General features: G+C 43.8%; 3 protein-coding genes across 9 annotated transcripts in view; 1 reads left to right on the top strand and 2 right to left on the bottom strand.

Annotated features, from left to right (window-relative positions):
* Positions 1–2,478: 2,478 nt before the first annotated feature.
* Positions 2,479–12,874, bottom strand: FAM53C (family with sequence similarity 53 member C). Of its 2 annotated transcripts, none has more exons than XM_055554850.1 (5): positions 12,275–12,874; positions 8,737–8,966; positions 8,302–8,359; positions 6,377–7,161; positions 2,479–5,449 (listed from the first exon to the last, which is right to left on the bottom strand). In XM_055554850.1, the coding sequence occupies exons 2-5, from the start codon at positions 8,812–8,814 to the stop codon at positions 5,192–5,194; spliced, it is 1,179 nt and encodes a 392-aa protein (XP_055410825.1). In that variant the 5' UTR covers positions 8,815–8,966; positions 12,275–12,874; the 3' UTR covers positions 2,479–5,191. The 2 variants fall into 2 exon arrangements, with proteins under 2 accessions (XP_055410825.1, XP_055410824.1); XM_055554849.1 differs by having other exon boundaries at positions 11,820–12,602.
* A 129-nt stretch (positions 12,875–13,003) lies between these two features.
* LOC129633085 (oocyte-specific histone RNA stem-loop-binding protein 2-like) lies at positions 13,004–16,947 on the bottom strand. 2 transcript variants are annotated; one of them, XM_055554864.1, is made up of 6 exons: positions 16,630–16,947; positions 15,636–15,716; positions 15,425–15,529; positions 14,299–14,442; positions 14,048–14,156; positions 13,004–13,234 (listed from the first exon to the last, which is right to left on the bottom strand). In XM_055554864.1, exons 1-5 carry the CDS (start codon positions 16,638–16,640, stop codon positions 14,060–14,062), a joined length of 438 nt encoding a protein of 145 aa, XP_055410839.1. In that variant the 5' UTR covers positions 16,641–16,947; the 3' UTR covers positions 13,004–13,234; positions 14,048–14,059. The 2 variants fall into 2 exon arrangements, with proteins under 2 accessions (XP_055410839.1, XP_055410830.1); XM_055554855.1 differs by having other exon boundaries at positions 16,730–16,946.
* Positions 16,948–17,188: 241 nt separating this feature from the next.
* Positions 17,189–27,433, top strand: part of CDC25C (cell division cycle 25C) — a 36,533-nt gene continuing 26,288 nt past the window's right edge. Inside the window, exons 1-8 of one of the 5 annotated variants that reach the window (XM_055554842.1) lie at positions 17,192–17,383; positions 17,483–17,693; positions 18,083–18,291; positions 19,178–19,272; positions 19,971–20,016; positions 21,586–21,619; positions 21,725–21,814; positions 25,998–26,156. In XM_055554842.1, coding sequence (XP_055410817.1) covers positions 18,095–18,291; positions 19,178–19,272; positions 19,971–20,016; positions 21,586–21,619; positions 21,725–21,814; positions 25,998–26,156 — 621 coding nt within the window. In that variant the 5' untranslated portion in view covers positions 17,192–17,383; positions 17,483–17,693; positions 18,083–18,094. Of the gene's footprint in view, positions 17,694–18,082; positions 18,292–19,177; positions 19,273–19,970; positions 20,017–21,585; positions 21,620–21,724; positions 21,815–25,997; positions 26,157–27,433 lie in introns of all 5 variants that reach the window. The other 4 variants (XM_055554835.1, XM_055554845.1, XM_055554830.1 and 1 more) reach the window with 4 other exon arrangements.

Genomic DNA, 27,433 nt, shown 5'->3' with positions numbered 1-27,433 from the left:
CATTGGTCCATGGGACACAATATCTTTCTTCTCACTTGTCCATAACATGGTACCATTTCATTATATATTACCAATACTTCATAGGTCCCTTTCCAATTGACCAACATTTTATACCCATTGTATATGATAATGCCACTCTATATTGGCTGAAGGCCAACGTGCTTCCAACATCTCAATAGTCTGACATATCCTAGTGGAGCTTCTTCCTGCTTCCAAATCAGCCAATGTTATTAAGTCCAGGTGTTTCTCAATTCAACTTTTAAGGGAACTGGAAAGAGACCAAAGTACATCTTACCATGGAAATAAGTGGAGCTGGGGACAAAGAAAACCCCACCACTCCTATCTGAATTCACAGGCATGGAAGATTGATACTCCTGTCAGAAAAGTGGCTGTAGAGAAGGGGAGATAGTGAGATATTTTTTGCCTAGATTTTTGTTTACACTGGGCAATGAGAAATCTCAATCATTAACATTGGTCACGTTAGAGACTAGCACAAGTTCCATAATCTTATGGATGCAGAGTATACATGGAAGTAGATACAAACCAGGAAAAGGTATGGTATTAATCCATGATTACTACCCTAAAAGTACCCATTTCTTTCACTGATCTGACCCACAGACAATTAAGAGCAGTAGCATTCTTTCCAGACTTATGTGCCTACCCAGAAATCTGTCCATAATCTTCTTTACCTTTGATCTACTTGCCTTGTAGCAAAGGTTGGGGGCCAGAGGGAGTACCAGTTATTGGCTTCAGTCAAAGTACAACATCCAGTGCAGCCATTCTAGAACTAACCCTATGGAGCACCAAGGAAACATTTCTTTGGATTTTTTCCTCTCCTTATTCCCTATAGTGTCCATTTTCCATAGCCAACCTGAGGCCTGATTCAGTTTTTCTTGGTTTTTCTGGGCCGAGACACCTCTTAAAACACACTCCTCACAAATTGTAATTGGTAAGAGAGAAAGAGAGATGAATCCATACATGACCTAGCTGCCTTGTAGATTTTCCATTAAAATTCACTGCTGGGATTTTCTCTCACGGGGAGCTCTTATTACTGTCCCACTGTCCAAAGCTAGCTTCTCACAGCACCAGACACAAGTGGTGTCTTTGTGCCTAAGCTCAGGAATGGGAAAGCAAAGATTAAAAAAAAAAAATTAATTCACAAATATGGCAACACTTTCATAAGCCAGTAAGTTTTCAAAGTGTTGGGGTTACAACACTGAATAAAACAAAACCCTCATAAAGTTTATATTCTTTCTTGTGCTTCAGCAATGGAAAATGAAGTCACACTAGCCTTCAGAGAAAATAAACAGTAGAAAAACCCAACAAAAAAACTGACCAGAAAGGAAAAAAAGCAGAGGGAAGTAAGTTTAGATGTTCAGGCCTTAACCCTGCTCAAACAGTAGGTGAAACGTAACAGCAGTTTTATACAAAGAACGAACCTGTGATTCTGAGATTCTTTAACCACATGCTATAGCCCTACCCCCTTCCAAGCCCTTCTTACTTTGTTTCCAGGATAGGTGACAACTCCCACTCTTTTCAGGGTGTATTTTCATCCCCTTAAAGTTCCTGCTCCAGGTAGTCAAGCCAATCCTGTGTTCTTGCACACTTCATTGGTATTCAGTGATGAGTGTCACCAATTTGAAGCAGGAAACTGGGTCGGAGGCTAAGCAACTTGACTCTTCTTGCTGCCTGGCAAGTCAGTGCTACAACTGGTAAAGAAAGGCTATGCCTTAGGGACAAGAGGCTCCTGCCTGGCTCTCTAAGCAACTACACTTCACCCACACACATTGGAAGAATGCTAACGGAGGGAGAAGAAAGGGTGGAATAGAAAGGTCTAAAGAGAGAGAGTGAGCCACACAGCTTCTTTCAGCAAATGAACAGTCCAAATTGAAGCATTAGGGAAAATACCACCTTCTAGAGCAAAAAAGCAGCTCTGCTGCTAGGGTAGTTTTCCAAAATCAGTATTTTCAGGATGGTGAAATTGTTGAGGTCTTTGGACTTTGAATTTTGACAACTTTATCTCCAGCTCTCCACAACATAATGTATGAAAACTCTGAAAAGACACTCCTGGACAAGGTCCGTATCATGCCTTCTCCATACTTCCCAAAGCCTACAAACCACTCTAGACAAGTTTCTAATTGCACCATCTAGCATTTCTCAGGGAGGAAGAATGGATTAATACTTGACTTCACCCTGCTGGAAGTGAGAGTGACAGGAGGTAAGAAGAGATGGGTATAAGTACCAGGGAAACAGGAGACCAAATCAGACTGCCAGAAATAACTGAGGTCTTAACAGAAGCTGGGTCACAGGATATAACTACTGTGGCTGCAAAGGGCCCAGGGACCAAATACTGTCCTCAAGGGGCAAAAGTTCAGCCATGTCATAGAAGAAGCAGCTGGAAGAGTCGGGCGGCCTTCTCCCCACTTCCTCCTTGCCTTTCTTTGTGAAGAAAGGAAGACAACACTGTAATACACAAGGTTGCTTGGGAAAATGGATTATTCTAATAAAACTTTATTTTTTCAAACACAGCCACAGAGGCAGGACCTCATGTTTAACACACACAGACTTATGGATTTTTTTTTTTTAATATAAAACAAAGTTTACGAAAAATTTTTTCCACTTTTTGTATTTGTAATCCCATTAGCACAGGGACTTTGGCAGCAGGTGGGAGTGAAGGGCAGCTGGAGCTGCCAGTGGGCAGTCACCGGGCACAGGAGGAGAGCACCAGCCTGGGAGTGGCTTCACTCACACACGCAGGAATACTCACCTACTGATCAGCCACACCACACACACAACACAGATGCAGATGTCTACCCAGGGTCAACCACTGCAGAGGTGTGTTCCACTCTGGGTAAGCCCAATATGTGAAAATCCAAATTGTCAAAACAGCTAAAGTAGAGGGAGGTTGCTTGCTTTACAAAAGAAGCAATCACAGGCTGCTTTTAAATGGTCAGCAGTCCAAATGCTTTGAAAAAATAGCATTTGGTTTATACAGAACTGTTGGAACAGATCTACCATGTAAAGCAAAATAAACCACTTCTCGAAAAGGCTTGTCCAAGGGCCACAGGTACTTAGATTAGGAAGCAAAACAATAGTTCCAGCTAGTTTAACTTTCCAGATCTTAAAGTAATGGAATTCAAATATGGCATCTATAGACCTTCTCCCTTAGGGATGGTGCCCTAGGGCTTTGAGGAAGCCAGGGTGGAGGCAGAAATTATTGCCCTCACTTCTTCAGCTTTGGGCCTGCAGAGAACCCCCTGACATTACCAGTGGCCTATTGTAAGCTGGCACAATCTGCAGCAGAGAGGCCAGGCATGAGGATGGCCCAGGAGGAAAAGAAGCTGGCACCAGGGAAATTGTGGCCTAAAGAGAGAGAAGAGAAAGGGGAGGGATAAAACCAAGGAGGGGCAACTCCTGGGCTCACAGTTTCCTTGGATTCTCCAGAGAACCTCTCTCAGGCCCCTACAGACCTGGTAGCTCACTGGTAACTCGTGCAAACTAGCAGGTGAAGGGAAGGAGTCCTGGAGGGGTAGAACCTCTAAAGGCAGGAGGCTGAAGAAGACATATCCATCTCCTCGGGAGTGGAGGCAAGGATGCTAGGGCCTCACTGATGCTCCTGTCCAGCATGTGGGAGACCCAGAAAACCATAGGTTCAAATCCATAAGGAAGAAAACACATAGGTCCTCTTTCCTAACATGAGCAACTGGTTCCTACAAAACCCTGGGAAAATGCCCTTCTTCCAATAAACAGGAAGGGCAGGTCTAATTTGGTCCTGCAGGGTCTAAGCAAAGCTGGACAAAGCCTCAAAAGCCATTATGGCGGCAGCTTCAGTATCCATCTCCCCTGGAGCCAGCCCTATAGAGCTTCTGAAATCCTTAAACCCATCAGTGTGGCCACTGAGACCTGTTGCTGGGCCCAAGTTGTGGGTGTGAAACAATAAAAGAAATTCAATCCAGCAACAACAAACTCCCAGCTGCTTCTCACAGTCTGCTTTACACATCCTCAGCCAATCCCTCAGTGAGCCTCAACCTCCCTGAGGTCTCTAAGGGCCAATTAGAGGCAAATAAACATTTCCTGGCAGGAGTGGAAGATGAGCAAACTAGTAAATGCTGACATCCCCTTCCTCTTTCTCAACCAACTCAGAAAAAATGGCTAGGCCTGGATCTTATAATAAGTTTCTCTACAGTCTGCTTCCAAAGGGCAGTGCTGGGGTGCACTCACCTATGCCTGCTGGGGACTGAACACTACTTCTGCTGCAGGTCAGCCTCCATACAGGGGCTTCCTTCCTTCTTATTGACCCTCAAAGGGCAGAAAGTAAGAGGGACAAGAGGTCCCATGAGTAGGAAGGGAAAGAAAGAGATGGAGCCCTTCAGCCCTGCCTTAATTGCCCACATGTGCTTGCATCTACTTAGTGAGTGAGATAGGCAACTTGTATCCAGCCTTGGCAATCTGATAAGAAAAAAAAAGCCAGCTCAGAATCAATATGCAGCGCCCTCTCCAGCCAATACTAGATCTATCTAGGGGAGGTGTGGGCCTGAGAAAAAGACCATTAGTTGAGGACCCCCAAATAGAATCCTTTGCAGAGCCACTGTTGCTAACAGATTACAAGCTTGCTTCCAGAGCTCCTTAGAACCCCGACTCCTAGAACAAGCCTACTGTCCCGTGAAAACCCAAGATCCTGGGAGTACTGTGGTGCTCTGCTGTTAGGTTTCAACTGCCTTCCTTCCCTAAAGCTACCCAAACACACCTTTCCTCGAGCACTCTCATGCACTCACACACTCTCACACAATTTCTCCAAGGAGGCTGAATGAACCCCCCACCCTGGCCAAATTCTAAGACACAAGTGCCCTTTGAAGCAAAGGGGCTAGTGAAATTCCCCGAGCTGGGGTCGGCAGACCCCTTCCGTCCCTGCCCATTGCTTTCTCGGTGGCAGGGATACTCACACTCAGGGCCGCCATGGGAAGGGTCTGCTCTGGGGCTGTCCCTCCCGCCACCAGCTCCGTTTATCTTGTCCCGGCCAGTCTCTCGGCATAGTCGAGCTTCCTGGAGCGAGAAGATTTCCGGCTGCCCTGAGTCGGAGCCCTCCATTCACCCCCATTCCCAGGCTGGGCCCCCGGCCTTGGGACCTCGACACTTGTTAGTAGCCATAAGAGAGTCAGTCTGTGTGGCCCCAGGAAGTAGCCTCTCAGTTTTAGTTCTCCTCAATCAGATTCAAGTCCAGGTCCCCAAAGTCCTGCTGGCACAGTGTCCGCTTGCTTAGCGCCTGCCGCCCCCACCGCACGGCCCCCTCCTCTTCCTCTTCGCTTTCACTCAGCACCTGGGAGGAACCCCCAATGGGGCTGCAGGAAGCAGAGAGGGGTTGGGGGCTGCAGGCCATGAACCACGGTGGAGAGATACTGCTGCCTTCCCGGGCTGTTTCTTGGAGACAGAGACCTCCTGAGTATGGTTTCTGTCAAACAAAACAAACAAACAAACAAAATTAAGGCAAAGAGAGATGTTAACTTCCCAGAGAACCCTGCCCAAGCTGTATTTCAAAGTACCCCTCTTGGTTACCCTTGAAAGCAGGAGTCCTATGGGTTAGGGTGAGGTCATGAACTCCCAGATAAAATTTTGAAAATTCAGTGTACATGCATATTTTTTTGAGGAAAAGAGCCCATAGTTTCTATCAGATTCAAGATTAGAAGCCTGTTTATAAACTTCATGTATGTAGGAGTACTGACTGACGGCTTGTTTCACTCCTATATTGCCAGTGCCTAGTCGGGAGTCTGTTACATAGTAGGTATTCAATAACATTTGTTGACTGCTTGAACGAATGACTATGAATAAGTGAGTAAGTTCTCAAAGCGGTTTATGACCCAGTGGTCTAGAAGGAAGAATATGAAAAGAGTGGGCAAGTGCCTACAACAACTGTACTCATACTGAGAAGACAAAAAACATTTGTTGAGTGAATGAATGATGCAGCAGCCTATTTTGCTTAAGCCCTCCCAGGCCCACGTGAAGCAGTGAAGGGCAAGGGACAAAACCAGCCTTGCATGAGAAGGGGCAGGGCACTAATGATGGGGCTTTTCTGAGCCATGCATAAAGAGGGAAGATGCCTCCGGTAGGACAATCTGGGATCTCTGTTGGAAGGTTTAACATGGGTCCACTAAGTTTCTCTGCAACTCCCAGAACTGAGGAATTTCACAGGACTTTCAATGCTAAAACCAGGATAATCCTGGGCAAATTGAGATGGTAGACCACCCTTAGCCAAGGCTCAGGCAGACAGGAGTGCCAGGAGAGGCCATGTCAGGAGGGCCCGGAGCTAGAGGACACCTTACAAGTGAAAATGGAACAGTCGCTACTCCCATCCTAGCTTCCCTGGTCTTGCCAGTCCCACCTGATTCATCTTGTCAAAGTCCAAGGAAGGCCGCAGCCGCCGAGGGTCCTCCTCATGGCGCCGCTTGACCCCAGCTTTGCGGGCATCAAGATCACAAGGCTGTGAGCGGCTTCGGGGAAGATTGCGCAGGCCTCGAGGTCGCCAGGGCAGCTCTGGGGAGGATGCAGGGGAGCTCCGGGCAGAGGGCAAGAAGCGGCTTGCCTGTGGGCCCAGGCTGGGTGACAGGGAGAAGCGGCGTTGGGGTGGGCAAGGTGACAGGGACTCAGCATCACTCTCCCAGGAGCCACTTTGCGGGGAGGCGACAGAGGGATGAGAGGAATCCTGGGCTAGGGCTAGGCTGAAGAAAGGGGGGCTGTAGGGTCTGTGGGCTGGGGCACATTGAGAAGAGGCACTGGGAGCTTGGAGGAACCTGAGGCTGGAGACCCGCTTCGGGGGGCTCTGGTGAGGCACCTGTGGCCCACCCCCTCCACCACTGCCCCGGTGCTTGATGGGAGTCCACAGCTTGGAGGGGGCGGGCCGCCACACTGGCTGCCAGCGAGACAGGTCCACGGGCACTGATAGTGAGCGGCAGTGCCTCTTAGATGGAGGGGCAGGGGGCACAGGAAGCTTTTCTGGGTCTGGGGGCTCAGGGCTTAGGACTTGGGAGAGGGACTGCTCCTGTGGGGAACTTCCTGGGCTGGGTGGTCTGAGGTGCAGGCTCAAGCCTGAGGGGTGGTAGCTGAGGTTGAGGCTATCCTGGAACTCGGCACAGGAACAGTGGGGCAGGCCCCTCCAGGAAGCACCTTCTGGAAGGCATTCATAATAAAGATGGAATTAATGATAGCTAATATATTTTCAAAAGCTTACTATGTGCTACAAAACATAGTGAGCACTTTATGTGAGGTTTCCCCTAAACTTCATGAGTTAGGTACTATCACTACCCCCATTTCACAGATGAGAGAAGTTCCGTAACTTGCCAACAGTTATACAGGAATCAAATGACCAAAGCAGGGTTCAGAACCAGATTTGTCCGATGCTAAAGCTAGGTCTTTTACCCAGCAGAGTATAGTGCCTCCGTTATGAGGAACCACCTGAAACTAAAAATATAGAATCATAAACTGCCTGCGAATCCCTGTCAAAGAGTCAAGAGAAGCAAAGGTGTGTGTGCCATGCTCATCTTTCACTCCACTCCACCGAGCTCTTTGCCCCCCCCAACCCCCAAGCCCTGAATTGCGGAAACCTGGCCTACACTCTCCGTCCTTAGCCTTTACCTTTCCTATGTGTCAAAGCACCAAGACAGGGTGATCAAGCAGGTAAGAGATCATTTGTTTTCCTAGTGAAGGCAAGGGTGGGGAGGGTACAGTGGGAAAAGCCTTTGATGGTGCTTGTGTTCCTCTGGGTCTGGCCACCCACAGGGAAACACTCAACATACTTATATGGTCAGATCTTCTAGCCTTATTATGATTAGTTTAAAAAGAAAGTTCCAAATATACAGAATGCAACCTTTTGTGTTAAAAGAGTGGGAATAAAAAAAATTTAAATTTGCTTCTATTTGTAAAAAAACAAAAACAAAACTCTGGTTGAATAGACAAGAAACTAATAACAGGAATTACTTTTAGGGAGGTGATAGAAGCTAGGTAGATAGAAAAGGAAGGGGGACTTTTTTCAGATTAACACTTTTCCTATTTAAAAAAATTTGAAATGTGACTGTATTCCCTACTCAAAAAATTAGATTACAAAAGTTCCTACAAGGCTAGAATAAGAGCAAGGTAAACAGATAACTCCCATACTGGTGCAATAAAATGGAGACAAGCACCAATCTCAGAAGCTGACCCTGGTAAGAAAATTGTGGAGGCAGGCTAGTTAGACCTGGTTATGGAAAACCAATAAAAGAAACATGTGGATGGAGGCATGGCATACACACAAATGTACACATAATGTCTTACCAGACACAAGCTGGAAAGGGTTCCCACAGTTGGAGATGTCTGCATGATCAGGCAAAGGCTAAGAGACACAGAATATCCATCATGATTCAACATCAGGACAGAGTTCCAGGAAGCCCTTTCAGCTCCCCCCTGCAATTCATGGGCTATAGGGATATTAGGGACATCTAAGTGTTCTCTTATCCTCTCAAAGTTAGTAAAATAATTCACATCTTCCAGTATAGCAAACCCTTCTCCACCCAAATTTTAGTGGCCCTTCTCTTAACAGTAAAAAAAATCCCTGCCCTCTTCCTTTTGGGCTGGGTTTTGAGCCTTTAGTGGGCACATCTAGTACAAGTACGATAATTCATACAACACAGGACAAGGCTGAAGTAGTAACAACAAATAGCCTAAGAAAGGGCAAGGGGGTCTTAGAGAAGTGGGAAGACTGTCTTTTACCAGACTGATGCTGAAGCGTGTGCATTTCAGCTCATCCAGAGTCTGCTTCTGTAGCTGCTCAGTGATCAGGGTTATCATGATTCTCCCCGGGATTTGACTTGCACACTTTGGAGCAAATGATGGATGTCTTCCCTGTTGTTCTTCCAGACCTCACTCGTGAGCTGTCTTCTGCCACTGCAGCACCATTCTAGCACCATTGGGACTTCCCTCTCCAGTCATGCCTGCTGAGTCTGCCAATTACAGATGGATCAGCCCCAAGTGATATTAGAGATGTACCTACTCCAGAGATGGAAAATGCAAGGCACACATACCCCAGCATCCCTATGTCAGGCCTCTGGCACACATCATTAACTGATCACAGCTCTTTCCGGCTAAGCCTAAACATAGCCTCAGAAACAGTCTCAACTTGGCACTCCGGATAACCAGTATAATAAAATGGAGTTAGCAAGCAAGTTGAAACCTATTTGCCACTCCTAACCTGGTTCGTGCTCTGCTCTGCCTACCCAAAATACCAGCACCACAAGCTCAGATGAGAGAAATGCCTACATTGTTATCTCCATCCTGATTAGTCCAATATTTTATCTTCCAGTCAAAAGCAAGAAGAGGTAGCCTCTTCCTAAACTACAGAAATAGTAACAGTGCAGTGGTTATAGGAATGACTTTCTACTTCAAACCAGAGTAAACAAGGTATTATATTCTCCTTTACCCTCAACAGCTGATATTATTGTTCTCCAACAGATACTGTACATATTCTCTTATACGAAGACAAGAAAATGCTACCAGGGTAATTCCATTCACATTTCAACTCTACAGATGTTAAAAACAACAACTCTAACTTCATTCAACTAAGTTTTTAGCCTGATTTGACTCAAAGACCATGAATACAATTAATCAAGACTCTTTCTCATGGTCAATTACAGTAGAAGCAAACTAATTCTATCAGAGAACAGGCTTCAAGCCCACACAATTGCCTGAGGGACCTCAATCAACGGAGGAAGGGAAGTTAATCTAACATTTCCATACTGTTCTGCCTATTCCCAGAAATGACCAGCAGGCAGACAGCAATCAGACAGTGTAAGTAGCATTTGCTAGCAAAGAGAACAAACTATCAAGAAATCAAATCTGGATCCGATTCGCTGTCATGGTCTTGGCAAATCATCAAACTTTTCTTTCCCTCAGTTTACCCATATGAAAAATGGGCAAAATAATCTTAATCTGTCACAGGGATAATATAATAATGCAAAATATCAAACATAAGAAGTATACCACTTGGCCTGAACAAATCAGAAGTCCACACAGACTGCTGTTTCTCACCCTTCCTATTTGTTGCTCTATAAAGCCTCAGGGTGCTACAAGTGATAATATTAAGATGAAGAAGGCAATTGGGTTGATTTATTTGGCTGGGTATCAACCTCCCTCACTCACATGCCAAGAAAAGCCCAAAAGGCTTGACCTTGAGGGCAGATAACTTTCAACCCTGGCCAAAAAAAAGGGAGGGGGGACGGGAATCCTCTCTACTCCATTTCCACCTCAGAGGGAGGCAGACCACAAAGAGAAGCAAAGAAACACACTTCGATGTACTTGGAGTTTAGGCAAAAAGGAGGCAGGAGAAGTCAACCACCACTATAGTTAAATAACATTTTCATGCATAATTATTATTACCACCCTGAAGTTCCAGTTTCCTGAGCACTCCCTTCAGCCGCTTCCCCCATTCTTGTAGGAGAAGCTAAAGCTTGTATCACTTCTGCTCTTGGTTTCTTAACTCTGCCCTCAAAGACCAACCAGAGAGGAAACCTAAGGCAGGCTTTTACCCCCAGAGACCCCAGGCCTCAGGCTGACCAGCCATGAGGAGCAGGGAATAAAGCAAACTCTTTCAAGGTTTTCATGAGGCATTTGGCCAAATAGCAAACTTCCAGCCCTCTCTGGGATCAAGAGAGTGATTTTGTGTTTTTCTGCATTTTAATTGTTGGGATGTGGCCACACACAGCAGTAATTAGAACAATGCAACTACCACCACGCAACTGATACTTTCAGTCTGAGTTTCCTAAAACAGGCCAGGCTGAGAGGGGGAACAGAACGGAAGCCATAAGGAATCAAACCAGGACACAAAAGAAGGCAAACCAGCTCCGCGAGGGGCCTCCTCTTTCTCAGGCAGGCAGAGAAAGAAGTGTAAGAAGCCCTCTCTTGCCGCCTTCCTTCCCCTTCCATTTTGTGCATCTGAGGGGCACAGACAGCCCTGAACGTTCACTAAACAAGTTAAAACTTCTCAGCTTAACAACTGGCATGGGGCTAAGCCCAACACAGAGCAGCAGGCCGCTAGGCCCTCCCTCAAACCCCACCAGGCCCAACTCTCAATCCAGGCTTTCTCTGCACCATCACCTGTCCCTCAAATAAAGGTTGGACCCCCACCCCACTGGGTGGCAGTAACCCCTGACATAAGGGTTTCAGGGATGCTGAGGTTGTGCTGGAACCTGGGATCAAGTTAGGCCAAGGAAGAAAAGAGTCAAAAACCCCTGGAGACCTTCCCCCTAGGTCCCAGTCCCACAGCTCTGGGGGAGACTGAAGAAAAACATGAGGCAGGGAGGCACACGAACAGGTATGTGGGGACCTGACTGCTTTTTCTCCATATGGCACCGGTGGGCATAGGGGTGACAAGTGGGAGCACCCCTCCCCCCACCCCAGTGAAGAAGCAAAAGGCTAGGCCCCCCTCTCCAATCTTCATCCTCTCCATCGGTTGCTCTGCCTGTCCCCGCGGGGTGGGGCATGGGGCGTCCGCTAGCCCCTCGGGGTGGGGGGGAGGGCGCCAGGGCACGCTCAGGGGGGCTGTCGCTCGCCTGTTCCCAATCAGCTCCCATCATCTGGCCGCGGGGAAGCGAACTCGGGACACAGGGGACGGGAGGGTCTGGGACTTAACACTCCGCCACCCCCTCCCCCACCGGGTCCCGTGCTCTCCCCGCGGAGGCGGCCAGCAAGGCCCTGCCTCGCGGGCGGACGGGCTGGGGGAGGGGAAAGAGGGAAGGAGGGAGGGACCGGTCTAGGTGCCCGCCCCGAGGCCCCAGCGCCACCTGTCCTCCGCCACCTACCGCGGCTCCTCCAGTTCCCAGGGCCGCGGCCGGAGCAGCTCTGAGCGCTCGGTTCGCCCCACGGTGCCCTTAAAAGGCGCTGGCGTGAACCAACGGGCCCCTGAGGAGAGTGGAAGGATCGCTCGGGTTGGGAGAACCCCCCTCAACCGTCCGCGGAGGCTCGAGCCCTGCGTCGTTTTTCTCGCAAAGTCTTTCTTGGCTAGCGCCGTCGGAAAGAGGCCGGGCTCTTTGATTTAGCGATGAGGGTGGTTTCCTCCCTAGGAAGTCACCCCCTGCAAAATATTGCAGAAGGTGGACTGGGCCAGTCGAACGCAAATCTCGAAACCCGCGGGGGAGGCCGTGTTGGTCGAAGGTAAACAAAGCCATTGCCCCCGCCCTCTGTTACTACATCTGCCCACGTACGGCCCCCAACTCGATTTCGGCAGCATAACGGAATTAGCCAGGGTTCCTCTCACCTGTTTTCCTGCCCCCACTCTCTACGGCCTCCGCTCTGAAGGAATTCCCCTTCCCCCAGCAGAGGACCCGTCCGTGTCGTGAAGGCTTCTGGGAGGCGTAGTCCAAGCGCCGATTAGGGCCTGCTCTGAGACCCAGGAGCCCCCCTTCCAGCTGCCGGATCGGCTCGAACCTTATAAACCCAGGACCTGTAACGGTTGCGGGCCGTTTCCACTTGTTTGTGTAGTTAGCTGTCACTCAAAATACTGTAAATCCGACGAGGGCCCAGGGCTGTTCAATCCTTCTCCTCTCTCTATGCCCCCACCCCCCAGCAGGATGAGGTAATGGGATTGTGATTATGACATCATAGGCGGTTCAGTTGCTTGCGTGGGGGAGGGGGGAGAAGGGAAAGTACGGTGGTTACAGCTGGACCACTTTCTTTAAACCTTTCTGGGAGGGAGGAAACAGGTCGCTGGGGGAAAAGATATTGATAGCGCTATATTTCCTCTTCAGGAAGAAGAAACCACCTTTTATTAAATCTCCATCGCTACCACTACCTTCTACTCAGCCAAAGTTTAAGTCCTTTTTGAAGAGACTGAATGTAGCAGTTGGTAGGTGAAGAGGTTGTGGAACAGCTAGGTGGTTTCTGGCTCTTAAGTAAATTTGAGTATCAGCTATCAAAGAAGGTTTAGACAGAGGGTAAAACATGGGAAAAGGAGAGGTTTTAAACAATGCCTTCGGGTTATGATCTCTTTGTGGGACAGAGTTTTAGATTTTTAATCAGTTGAAAAGTAGAAGTACTGCAAGTAATCTTCACTATTACATTCAGCAAGAAGTCCCCTGAAAGACACGTTTTCCCTAAATATTTTATGCACCACTGAAGTCTGGGACAGATAAGTAATTGTGACCAGCTCAAAGGTAGAGGCAATGGTGGGGATCTTCCTCAGAAAGACAGGGAAGGCAGGAGTGACCAAATCTGCAAACTGAAAAAGAAGAGTAAAGAGAAAGTGAGGTACTTATCAAGAAAATACGCGGAGCAGGGGGTTATGATGGGAGATACACTGCACATTTGTTTGCCCTGCACATTTCCCCTTGGCAAAAGAAGGGGCAGGGACCATGAAGTGTAGAAGAAACGGTTTCCAGTAATTGCTGCTATGGAGCGCTTATGTGCCAGGCACCGTGCTGCATACTTTAAATATGTATTCTCATTTTTGTTTACAATCATCAAATGAGAGAAAATTTCCTTGTTTGACAGATGAAACAGCAAGAGAGGTTAAGTAGCTACCCATGTGGTGGACAGTGGTCATATTAAAAAGCTGTCTGAGACTCTAAAGCCCTTGGTCTTCACCACTAGGTAAATCTCCCTTTTTATTTAATAATAAAATATCATGCTTACTAAAGATAAGTGATTGAGTATAAGAAGTTAGCATTGGCACATTTGCAAAACATTGAAAGAAACTGAAACACTTAAAACAACCAAACCCTGCAAGTCAAATTTCAGGTCTTGATTCAAAGGAAAATGACACCCATTTCATCAAGTATAAAAGTGTCCCCAGTGCAGCCCAGCCTCTTCCCCATTTCTAACTACAACTAGATCTCTTTATGCCACTTTTGGTTCAAGGTTTTTTGTTTGTTTTTTTTTTTTTTTACTCACGTTCTGCATATTTTTCCCCCTGCTGTTCCATTTTCCTTCTTTTGTTCTTGGGCTACTACCTTGAACCCTATCATAATTGTGACCTCCTGGGCTAGATCCCATCTCTGACCCTGCTCCAGTGGGTTTCAGCAGAGGATACTACCTGGGCTCCCTCCTAGTCTTCATCCTGATTCTCTGAGGGTTCCAGGACCTGGAGCCAGTCATCCAAAGGGGTGGAATCCATTGGCTCTAAGGGATTGTCCATTCCACACCTAGGAAGGCAGCAGAGTCAGAGAAATGTGCACTTCAGTCAGGCTCTCCCTTTTCAGCCAGTGAAAGTGAAACTTCTGCAAAGTGGGGAGAGATAAGGCTTAGTCCACCACTCAAGGAAGGAACAAGGAATAGTGCACACACCCCTCAGCCTGCAGAGGCTGGCTGGGAGGGTCCCAGGAATGTAGGGCTCTTCTCCACTTCCTGATCTGGGCATCCCAGGAGCGACGGCTGTACCTCCTGTTCTTGTTTGGTGTTTGAGGGTGAAGTCCTGGCTGTCGCTGTGCCCTGGCAATGACAAATGTGTCAGACTAGGGTCAAGGCCAAGGGGCACAGCTTATTGCTTATTATGGTGAATTTTCCAGGCAAGAGTACTGGAGTGGTTGCCATTGCCTTCTCCATTATGGTGAATTAGGAGACTCATTAGGGATTTTCTGAGAATGAGGTAAGAGCAATGTCCTTAATTCAAAGAAAATGTTTAAATTAGATTAAACATCAAACTTCCCAACTCTCTAATATTCTTTCTTCTGGGTAAGCTAAATTAGATATTCCAATTCCCTCACTAGTCAAGATAGATACAGAAGAAAGTATTTGACATCTCTTTAAAACATATTCTACCTTTTCATTCATTAATTTGTATATATGCTTGTAAGCTTACATGTAATTAGGCAGGTATGTTGTAATTAACAGTCAGATGGAGGCATGGGCCTTCCCAGGTGGCACTAGTAGTAAAGAACCCTCCTGCCAATGCAGGAGATGTAAGAAATGCAGCTTTGATCCCTGGGTCAGGAAGATCCCCTGGAGGAGGGCATGGCAACCCACTCCAATATTCATGTTTGGAGAATCCCACGGACAGAGGGAATCCCCTGGGGCTGGGGTCCATAGCGTCCTAGTTACCCATGACCCAGTATTCATGGCCAATCTTGTTTCATCTATACTCACCACCACTCCCACAGGATTATTTAAAAAGCAAATCCCCAACTGAAATAACTTATCATACACGCACATGGAGGCATGAGGTGAAAATGGAAGAAAAAAAATTTATTAGCAAACATGAATAGAGCTTTGAGAAGTCTTATAGGCCAAGTATAACTTGTTCCTTTTGAAAAAAAAAAATCTTGGAAATTTATTTGGGGGACTAGATTACAGGATAATTTAGTAATGTTGCAACTTTGTGGAAGCATTCAGATTTTAGTATCTTTCCGTCACCTGACATTGAACAAATACCATGTGGTTGACACTCTTTGTGACTACCCACAACTGCACTCACTTGGGGACCTGCTGCAGAAAGCACTGGTAACCAGGTGTGCGCTTGCCATAATCTATCTGCTTTTGCCGCCGCTGTAGAACAGTTGCATCTGTCTCTAGCTCCCACCTATAAAGACATAGACAGTGGTCCCATGAAGTGTTATGATAGTCATCAAAGCAGAAACCAGCTCTTCCTACATTCCCTTAATCTCCAGCCTGATTGTCAAACTTACCTGGCATGGCAGGGCTCTGTACTGACTCCCACACTCATCATCTCCATCTTGGAGGATAAAGACTCTTCACACACCTTCTTTCTGGGGAAGCAAATTCTACAGATGAAAAGGGTATTAGGATAAAACCCAGCTAACTATACTATACCTCTCAGCCACTACACTACCAAGATCCTGGCACCAGATAAAGGTTGTATTCCTAACTCACTGTCTCTCAAAGATAAAGGTTGCATTTCTAATTTGTTTCTCAAAGTGTGGTCTGTAAGCCATTTCTATGGGTAGCTTATGGGTGCCTTGATAATTCCTCAGCCCCACTCTAGACCTATTGAATTATCATTTTGGTAAGTTATATTTTAAAGAGCTTCCAAGGTTATTTTAAACATTTTTTATTATGGAAAATTTCAAATATGCAACGATAATAGCATAATTCTCTGCTACTCAAAGTTTGATCCCCGGACCAGCTGCATTAGCATCAGCTGAGAACTTGTTAGAAGTGTAGAATCTTGGTAACCAGATCAACTGAACCAGAGTATGCATTTTAGCAAGATCCACAGGTGATTAGTATAAAGATTAAACTTTGAGATTACTGGATATCATGGACCTCCTAGTTACCCGTGACCCAGTACTCATGGCCAATCTTGTTTCATCTATACTCACCACCACTCCCACAGGATTATTTAAAAGCAAATCCCTAACATTAATAATAAATTCTTAATACCGTCTAGACAGAGGTTGAGAGAGATGGTTGGATAGCATCACTGACTCAAGGAACATGAGTTTGAGCAAACTGCAGAAGATGGTGAAGGACCAGGGAAGCCTGGCGTGCTGCAGTTCATGGAGTCCCAAAGAGTCAGACACAACTGAACGACTTAACAGTAATAACCACCTAGTCAATGTTCAAATACCCATAAACAACCAAAGTTTAGGATCCTTTGGACTCTGATAAGGATTATGCCATGAGATGATTCTACTTTCCTTGAAAAGAAATTTCTTTTACCTCACAAACATAGTGTCTCAGATGCTGCGCGCTTAAAAGGGTCACGGACCCAGGAAAGCTCTTGGAAGGGGCCAGTGCTACTCATCATAAATACACACACCTGTCTTGCCGCAACATCTGCCACACTGGCTGCTAATGTTCCATCTATAGGGGAAGGCTAGCAAAAATAAGGAAAGGTCCACGTAACGGCACGAGAAAGAAGGGGAAAAAACACAACCCATTTAAAACACCCTCCCACATAAATGAATTCCTGCAGGTATTATCCTAGGGAGTGGTGGTCGCTGCTGCTGCTGCTAAGTGGTCGTCGCTAGCAAGGTGCAATTTAAATGTCCCGGGGTTGAAGGGGCTGAGGGGGCCGAAGGAAAGGAGAGCTCAGAAAGGGTGTGGTGATTGGCCAGAGGAAGAGCCAATGAGGCGCCAAGCTCCCAATGGGGCGGGGCTTAGCTAGGGGCTGGCCCAAAACTGGTGGCCTAATCGGAAGCCTGCTGGCCTGTGGGGCGGGGCAAACCTCCTTCCGAACAGCTCACGCCCCCGGTAATGTAGGAGGCAAACGATTGGCTCAGCGGGTCTAGGCGGGTGCGCGGAGATAGGCTGACGCGGTTCTGAGGCGAGCGTGATAGGTTTTTGGGAAGGCGGAAGGTTTGAATGGTCAAGGCTTTTGGCTGTTAATCTTACTCTTAGGCTGTAACTTCAACCTTCTGCTGAGAGAAGCGGCGAAACCCGAACCTGACCTATCTGGTCGAGAGGCATAGATGTATGGTTAAATCGCCTCAGTTACCTCAGATTTGTCTTTAGTTCTTCTAGAATCTTCGCTTGTGTCTGATTTCCCTGCTTACTTTCATTCCTCCTGAAGGCAAGTCTCGGACTCAAACCTGCGGTAAGCCTGGAGCTGTGCCCTCCACAGAATCACGGGCCTCGCGAACGGTGTTTAGGTGGACAAAACAGGCATTATCGCGAGTTAGGAGACCTGAGTTCCTTCCTGTCGGGAGTCATGAACTGTGTGGCCCCTAACAAGTCAAAGGCTTCTTTTAATTTCATCTTCAAAACCCTGAGGTTGCCTTTCGGTAAGTTAAGATTCCAATGGAAAGGCCAAGCCACTTCCGGCAAGTGCTATTTCACCTTCAGGCCAATCTGTGATTCACCGTTTGGGACTGCCCCCTTCTCCAATACTGGTTCACTTGGTCGCAACTGTAAAGGGTGGAGGAGGTTGTGTAGGTGACGTTTTCACTCTCTTATGGTTGTTTAGTAGAGTCCGACTGCATGCAGTCCACCGGGCTCCTCTGTCCATGGGATTTCCCAGACAAGAATACTAGAGAGGGTTGCCATTTCCTCCTCCAAGGGATCTTCCCCACCCAGGGATTCAACCCACGTGTCCTGCATTGGCAGGCGGATTCTTTTACCGCTGAGCCATCTGGGAAGCCTCGTCTCTTAGCTAGATTTTGTTTTTTCTTAGAACTCGGAGACCATGTCTGCAGAATTCTTCTCATCCAAAAGAGAGGAGGGAAGCCTTGCCTCAGGACCTAGTTTTAGGTCCAATCAGAGGAAGATATTAAACCTGCTCCTTGAGAGAGATGCTTCCTTTTCCATCAGTTCAGAACTCCCTACAACTCCAGTGGAGAAGAAACTTTTTGGTGACTCTGCAAACCTAAGCATTTTGTCTGGGTAAATCTACTTTTTCTTTTCACATCTCCTTTGCTCTTCTAAACAGTTTTTGGGCTTTTAAAAAATTATCCTGGTTCAGAGATAAGGGTTAAGTTACTGTCCTTGACTAAACATTTGACAGTTTTGAGTCTAAGGCTTTTTTTCTGTAACATAGAAATAATAATCCCTTACTATCTTACTACGATCATATAGAATCAAATGATGAGGAAAGTCTTTGAAAACTATTGCATTATATAAGTTGTCATTTTATAAGTACTACAGTCAACATTACTTTTCTTGTTGTTTAGTTGCTAGTGCCCAGTTCTTTTGCAACTCCATGGGCTGTAGACCGCCAGGATCCTCTGTCCATGGTATTTCCCAGGCAGTAATACTGGAGTGGGTTGCCATTTTCTTCTCCAGGGGATCTTCCCAACCCAGGGATTTAACCCACATCTCCTGCATTGACAGATGGAGTCTTTACCACAGACCCACCAGGGAAGCCCCTATTGTACTTTAAATTCTGGTAATGCCATACTCTGATGCCTCAACTAGCCAGCAAAGTTGGAAGTCAGAGTAGTACTGAAGACTCCAGGGAGAAATAAAATCTGTGTGCTAATGGTGCTCAGGGCAAAAGATGAGGAGTCAAGACCCACCTCAGCCATTTTCTTAAATTACCTTGATTCAACATGTTGAGGAGGAGAAAATGAGGTATTATTGGAGTAGAGAAAAGGTGGCGATTTTTCTCAGCCTAGTCTGACATGTTTCCAAAAATCAATTAGATTTATTTGAAGACTGTTTTATGTGGTAGTCAGGAACAGGTATTTCAAATGAAGAGGATAATGTGATCTTTGCCTTTTAGGATATAATAACCCAGTTGGAATCTTGATGTATTATTATGTCTCAACAGAGGAACCCCAAAACGTTGCCTTGATCTTTCGAATCTTAGCAGCGGGGAGATGTCTGCCACTCAGCTTACTGCTTCTGCAGACCTTGATGAAACTGGTAGGGAAAAGGGAGGTAAAGGCCTCAAGGGAAGGAATAATTGTTAGGGGAGAGGACAGTAGTATGATAGAGATGGAAGGTGGTAAATGTAGATAGATAGCCTTGAGGATGGAGTTCTTCGAGTACCTAGAGGATTTTTGAGAAGAATAATTCAGCCAATGGGAAGAGAATTGACCCGAATAGGAGTCACTTTGCATTGAGAAAGTTAGACAAGAAGGAATATTTTGTTGATTGATTGTGGGAATGAAAGTGGTAGTTAAAGATAAAAAGTTTTATGCCTCAGTCTAATTTCAGCAGAGACAAAGAAGCCAACATAAAGAAATGCTTTGTCAACTAATTCTTATGTGTTTTTACAGGGTGTGTACCCCAAAGGAATGTGTTTTACTAGTCAACCATTTTAGTATTTGTTCTAAGTTCATATTTCCTGAGTGATAAATTTTCCTTTCTTCTGATGAAAGAAATCTCTGTAGGTTAGCATAATGCACTATTTCCGAGAAATTTTCCTTTATGTGACACATACAGATTTTCAAGTTTCCATGAACTTGTACCATGGTACATTGTATCATGAAATTGGTATTTTTCAAGAGCCTTTTTGTTTAAAAGCTCAGCTTTTGAAATTAATATGGCTCACTGGTAATGAAAATTAGAAGGAAAGACAAAATACATGAACAAGAATAACTGTTTACATCTGACTGCAGGTCATTTGGAGTCTACAGGACCTGAGCAAGTACGGTTAGCTGGAATGTAAGTTCTTTTGCTAAATGAATCCCATACTAAAGTATTAAAGCCTTCTCAGCACTGGCCTAGGGATTTTATCCTATGCAGACTCTATAGCAAATGTTTCACCTAAGGTATAAAGGGGCTTGAAGGCATAGGTTCTTCCCTTGAAAGATATTTTAAGTTTCCAAAATTGAAATTGTGTTGTGAGGGACTTCCCTGGTGGCACAGTGGATGGAAATCCGCCTACCAATGCAGGAGACTTAGGTTTGATCCCTGGTCTGGGGCAACTCCACATACTGTGGAGCAACTAAGCCCATGTACCACAACTTTTGAGCCTGTACTCTAGAGCCCATGAGTCACACCTACTGAGCCTGCATGCCGCAACCACTGATGCCTATGTGCCTAGAGCCTGTGCTCTGCAAGAAGAGAAGCCACTGCAATGAGAAGCCTGAGCATTGCAATGAAGAGTAGCCCCTGCTTGTTGCAATTAGAGAAAGCCTGCAGGCAGCAATAAAGACCCAATGCAATCAAAAAATAAAATAAATAAAAAATAGTAGATTACTTATGTAAAAAAAAAAGTGTTGTGAAAATGAAGGCTATTTATTTTAACCCTCACATACAATCAGTATGGTCTTTAAAATGGAAGAGAATTGTATACTGAACTTAGATGGAGGCTGTTATCTGCATGTGAGTAGTACTAAATCTTAGTGGTCAAAAGTGCAGCAGAGTGCAGGCTCTGGAATCAGAGTGTCTGGATTCCAGTGTCTTACTGCTTCATCAACTTACTTTGACAAGTTTCTTAACCTCAAGGGACCTCAGTTTATTTGTAATAAAGAAATAATAATAATGGAGATAATAGCATTTTTCATAAATGACTTCTGTGAGGATTAAATGAAGATGTATGCCTAATACTTATGCTGCATTTTACAATGTTTTTTTTATTACTATTGAAGATTCTTTATTGAAGATCTTAGAAAAATGTTCAGTTAGAGAGTACTCAAGGAATGAAAAGTACTTTTAATTCTTAAATTTATCATGAATTTTCCATTTGATTGTTTTAATATTTTTATAACTTTATTCTTCAAAGTTTAGATGAATTAGGTGCCTCTTTGTGCACTAGGGAAGACTCTCCATGAGTATTTTTAATCAATACATGTGAAAATTTTACTTTATATTGGTTTTATTTTCTTTGAATTGCTTATATGTCCTAACTCAGGTAGCCTAGATGAAGTCTGGGGATGGAGGATAGAAATCCATAAAAAATAAATATTAACTCCCAATAGTCCATGCTGAAAAATTAGCAAATTGTAAACTGTGTCCACATAAGATATAGGACAAAGTCATCATCTTTGATGCATATCTATATATATGGTTATGCCATTGAGGTGAGGTCCTCATCCCCAGGATGTCACTCAATGTGTTGTTATTTACCACAGAGAACACCCTATATATTGGTATTGGAAGAGACATCAATTAGGTACAGGTCTTCTAGAATGCAAGAAAAGAAAAGTGGGATGTCCCGAGTCACTGAAGAATAACCAAATCGTGTTTGGGGTTTGAATGACTGGTGGTTTTTCTTTTTTTGATCTACAGGAATTACCGCCAACATCTTATAAAATGTAGCCCAGTGAGTAACTCATCTTTTTTGGGTTTGGGTTTGTCAGATGGGAGGCAGAGGATTTCCAGCTTAGCTCGAAGATGCCGGATGTTCTTTGAAAACAATCTCTTGTAGGCACAGCTGTTTTGTAGCACTCCGAATGCCTTGGAGCATGGCCGCAGGAAGAAAGATGCAATATGTGGCTCATCTGCAAATAAGGAAAATGTGAGTGTTTAATGGAATCCTAGGTCCATTAGTAGTTTTATTCCTTTGAGTAGAGCAACTAACTCATCAGTATCCCTATGAGACCTAGAGCTGTCTGTGCTTCAGTATGCTCGACAAGCAAATTGCAACACTAGAAGAAAAAAAAATTCTTTATAGTTTGTTTGTTTTTTTCTATTTAGGGTTTGATCCTAGGATGGAAACCTGGCTTCTAGTCTTCCACAGCAGGTCATCATTATTACTCATGTTCAGTTGATTGTAATGTAAAAAATTTAGGACTTAAAAAAAAAAAAACACAGGGATAATTTACATAACTTGTTCACATATTCATTGCATGGCTTCATATACAAGTCTAGGTTTCTTAATTTCTTCTTATTTCCCTCTTAGTCTAGCTTCTTAGCCCCTATTCTGAGGAAGTCATTGTCCTTTTTTGTTTGAGTCTTAGATCATCCTTCAGTTCCAAGTTGAAAGTACCCTCTCCAAAGCTACATAATAGTCAAGATAATTCTCTAATCCCTTCATTAATCCCCTTTTCTTACCATCTTTTTGCTTTCCCTGTCCTCCCATCCTTTCTTCCAGGTCAGTATGTATAAAAGATAGCTGCTGTTCTTCCTTGCTCACATTGCCTATGTTATGCCCATGTTTTTTTGGCTGTCCTAATCAGCTTTTTCTTGAATTAATACAGTTCTACACTTTGTTTATAATCACTATTTAAAAATTTCATCATTCCTTCCCCTGTCAGGCTCCCTTTTTCCTCCCTTTCTTTGGCTTGTGATCATAAAATCAGTACCCTCCAGAGCGGTTCTACACACCATACATCAAATCCAAACCATAATTTGTATTTTCAGGATATGTGGTCAACCTTGATTACATGTACTATGTTTTGTGAGGGTTATCCATGGCTTCATCAGATGAAGTGTTTTTGGCAGAGTCTACAGACACCTCTTCTTTCAGCCATTGTAGTTTTTCTTATGCAAGAAAACAGCACTTAAAAGCCCCTGGAGTGGTGGGTACCCAGGAACCTGAGGTCTCCTCTTTCTCTACAGGTGAGTCACTGGACATCATCCTCAACAATCAACTGAGGTGTTGTGGAGTAGAGGATTGCAGATCTGGATTTAATTGCCCTTTGAATTTTCTAAGCTGACTTGAGTGAGAAAAGGGGTTGGAGAAGTAACCTTTGAACAAGGAAAGAGAGGAGACATGTCCTCTGATGTTTTTATGTTAAAGTTTAAGAAGAAGAATAAATTCTTAGGCTAAAGCATTTCTCCTTTATTCTTTAAGTGTTTCCCTCCTCTTTCTCATGGCTTCCAGTGGCTCATTGGGTAAAGAATATGTCTGGAATGCAGGAGATGTGGTTTCAATCTCTAGTTGAGAAGATCCCCTGGAGGAGGGCATGGCAACCCACTCCAGTATTCTTGCCTGGAGAATCCCATGGACAGAGGAGCCTGGCTGGTTATAGTCCATGGGGTTCTCAAGAGTCAGACATGACTGAAGCAACTGAGCACGCATGCACCCCTCTTTGTCAATTTTAAAAGTACTGTATGCCCATGTGAAAACTGTGTAAAAATATAGTAAAATAAAAAAGAAAATAGCTACCTCATAAAGAAAAACCACTATTAATGTTTACCTCATTGCTTTCAATCTTTTAACCATGTGTATAGTTTTACAAAGTTGAGGTCATATTGTATATGTAACTTTATATTCTATTATTTTAAATAAATATTAAAACTCTTAGTAAACAGTTCTTAGTGGATGCTTTTATTCTAATAATTGAACTTGAATTTATATAAGTACTTCCCAATTGTTGGGCACTTATGGGTATATACATTTGCTTTTACAAATAATGCTATCGTGTAAATTCCTGAGCACAAATTTTGCCTGTTAACAATTTTTTTATTGAGGATTAGTACCAAATATTATAATTACTAGATTAAAGGGTTTAAATACTTTTAAGATTTTTGATACATATTGCCAAATTCCTTTCCAAATAAAGTTCTAAGAATTTACATTTTCATGAGCAATCCATAGCTCATTTGGATAAATGATTTGTTATCACTTTTAAAAATTTGCTAATTAGATGGGTAAAATGTTTTATTTTATGTTAAAAATATTTAGTAATTATTTCATGTCCCTTCAGTTCAGTTCAGTTCAGTTTCTCAGTAGTGTCCGACTCTTTGTGACCCCATGAATCGCAGCACACCAGGCCTCCCTGTCCATCACCAACTCCCGGAGTTCACTCAGACTCACGTCCATTGAGTCAGTGATGCCATCCAGCCTCTTATCCTCTGTCGTCCCCTTCTCCTGCCCCCAATCCCTCCCAGCCTCAGAGTCTTTTCCAATGAGTCAACTCTTTGCATGAGGTGGCCAAAGTACTTAGCCATGCATATTTTCTCTAATGAATGATTGTGTCCTTTGTTCATTTAGCTGCTGGAGTTTTAAGTTACACTTGTTATTGTATTTGTTTGTTTAATTGAAGTATATTTGATTTACAAGGTTGTGTTAGTTTTGGGTATATAATATCACTTGTTTTTAATAAACTATGGACTTGATATACTCCAAAGATTTGGATCCTAATCTCAACACTCTGGGGAAGGCATTTTAATATGCCCCATACTAAGGAGATAAAGTTGAGCATATTTCAGATTTTTCATATCTTGGAGTAAGGCAAGTCTTGGAGCATAGTAAATTGCTAGATAGCTGTTAGTGTATGTATGTGTAATTTTTTTAAATATAGTAAAATATACATAACATTTACCATCTGAACCATTTTTGTGTACAATCCAGTGGCATTAAGTATGTTCACAACATTAAGTATGTTCACTACCCATTTCAGAATTTTTTTATCATTAAAAACAGAAGCTCTCTGCTCACTAAATAATGGTGGTGGTGGTTTAGTCTCTGAATTGTGCCTGACTCTTGTGACCCCCATGGACTGTAGCCCACCAGGCTCCTCTGTCCATGGGATTTCCCAGGCAAGAATACTGGAGTGAGTTGCCATTTCATTCTCTAGGGGATCTTCCTGACCCAGGGATTGAACCTGTGTCTTCTCCATTGTAGGTGAATTCTTTACCACTGAGCCACAAGGAAGTTGCCCATTAAACAATAACTCCCCCTTTCTCCCTCTGGTAACAACCTTTAGTCTACTTTCTGTCTCTATGAATTTGACTACTCTAGGTACTGCTTCATGTAAGTAGAATAATATAATATTTGGCCTTTTCTGTCTGGGTTATCTCACTTAGCATAATATCTTCAAGGTTCATCCATACTGTAGCATGCATTAGAATTTCATTTCTTTTTATGGCTGGATAATATTCCATTATATGGATATACCACATTTTATTTATGCATTAATCTGTTGACGGACATTTCATTTGTTTCTACCTTTTAGCTATCGTGAATAATGTTGCTATGAACATTAATATAAAAATATCTGTTTAAATCCCTACTTTCAATTCTTTGGAGTATATACCAAAAAATGGAATTGCTGGATCATACATGGTAATTGTATGTTTAATTTTTTGGTAGAACCACCATACCATTATCCATAGCAGCTACATCATTTGACATTTCCCACAACAATGTACATGGTTCCAACTTCTCCATATCCATGCTGACACTTGTTATTTTCTGTTTTTTTTTGTTTGCTTGTAGCTATCCTAATAGGTACAAAGTAGTATCTCTGTGGTTTTGATTTGCATTTCCGTTATGACTAGTTATGTTGTGCATCTTTTCTTATGGTAGTTGGTCATTTGTATATCTTCTTTCAATAAATGTCTATTCAAGTCCTATTTGTTTCTGTTGTTATTGTAGTTATTGTTATTGTTGAATTTTGGAAGTTCTTTATGTATCTTGAATATTAATCTCTTATCAGTTATGTGATTTGCAAAAATTTTCTCCTATAGGTTACCTTTTCAGTTTTTTAATAATCTTTGATGCACAAAGGCTTTTAATTTTGATGAAGTCCAGTTTATCCTATTTTTCTTTTGTTACTTGGGCTTTTGTATAATATTCAAGGAATCATTGCCAAATCCAATGTCATAAAGCTTACCTCATCCTGTTTTCTTCTAAGAGTTTTATAGTTTTAGCTCTTACATATAGGTCTTTGATTCATTCTGAGTTAATATTTTTATATTGTTATAAGGGAAGAGTCCTAGATAGTTTTTAATATTGTCAATATACTTTGTAGGACAATGAAAACTTGGTGGAAAGTGAAATGAAACATCTGGGCAGTCCCATTACTACAGTTTCAAAATTACATAAAAATCCAGAGCTAGCAGAAGATCAGGCAGAAGAGATATCAGATGAATTGATGGAGTTTTCACTGGAAGATCAAGAAAAGGCCAAGGTAAAATACTCTCTGATAGTATCTTTGCATTTTTCAAGTTCCTTCATTCTTGAATAAATAAAATTGTGTCTCTAATATGTTGCAGCCACTGGACTATGTGGTAAGTCTGAAGAGATCAAGAACATATGGTCTCTATATTCTAAGGTTTACCTGACTGATAGTCAGGTCATCATGGGAATATTACTGCTGGTGAGAAGGTTTGTTAGCAGTTTAAATAAATCACCATCAGTGTAATCTGGTGTAAAAGATAGCTCCAGAATAATAGTAATAGATGAAATATATTTAGGATGATTTTTCATATATTTTAGAGTATGTTTTTGTCTTCTTTTATCCTCTCCATATTACTGAGAGGAATATATGAAGCCTGTGTTATTAGCAATATGCTGATATGTCAAAGATGCTTTCTGAGGCATTTAGATTTTCTGAGTCAACTTCCTTTCTTTGAAACAAATATGTGCAGGGGTTTGCTTTTTTTGGTGGGATCCAACATTCTCCTGTCAATGGTTGTTCAGCAGTGAGTTGCAATTTTGGAGTTCTCGCAGGAGAAGATGAGCGTACATCCTTCTACTCCGCCATCTTTTCATGTAGACTGTTAAGAAAGTTCTAGGACTCACAACAGATTTCCCAACTTGGGGATCTGGCAAAGGGACTGAGAACCCCCAGGAAATTTGACTTTAGAGGCCAGTGGGATTTGATTACAGAACTTCCACAGGACTGGAAACAGACTCTTGGAGGGCACAGACAAAACCTTGTGTCGGGGTGGGGGGGGCGGGGTGCGGTCCTAAGATGGCGGAGAAATAGGATGGGGAAACCAACTTCTCCCCCCAAATAAAATAAATAAATTTATATTTAAAAAAAAAAAAAAAAAAAAACACCTTGTATGTACCAGGACCCAGGAAAAAGGAGCAGTTTCTCCACAAGAGACTGAGCCAGACTTGCTGTGAGTGTCCAGGAGTCTCCGGCAGAGGTGTGGATCGACAGTGGCCTGCTGTATGGTCTGGAGCAATGAATACAACAGTGCAGGCATGAATCCTTTTGAAGGAGATCACCATTATCTTCATTACCCCTACAATAGTTTGGTCTCAGGTCAAACAACAGGGAGGGAACACAGCCCCACCCATCAACAGAAAATTGGATTAAAGATTTACTGAGCATAGCCCCCAGAGAAGGCAGTGGCACCCCACTCCAGTACTCTTGCCTGGAAAATCCCATGTATGGAGGAGCCTGGTAGGCTGCAGTCCATGGGGTCGCTAAGAGTTGGACACGACTGAGCGACT

This window comes from Bubalus kerabau, chromosome 1 (assembly GCF_029407905.1).
Source record: "Bubalus kerabau isolate K-KA32 ecotype Philippines breed swamp buffalo chromosome 1, PCC_UOA_SB_1v2, whole genome shotgun sequence".
In the NCBI taxonomy this organism is placed as follows: Eukaryota; Metazoa; Chordata; class Mammalia; order Artiodactyla; family Bovidae; genus Bubalus; species Bubalus kerabau.
Note: the sequence above shows the minus strand (reverse complement) of the source record. Positions and strands in the feature narration are given on the sequence as shown.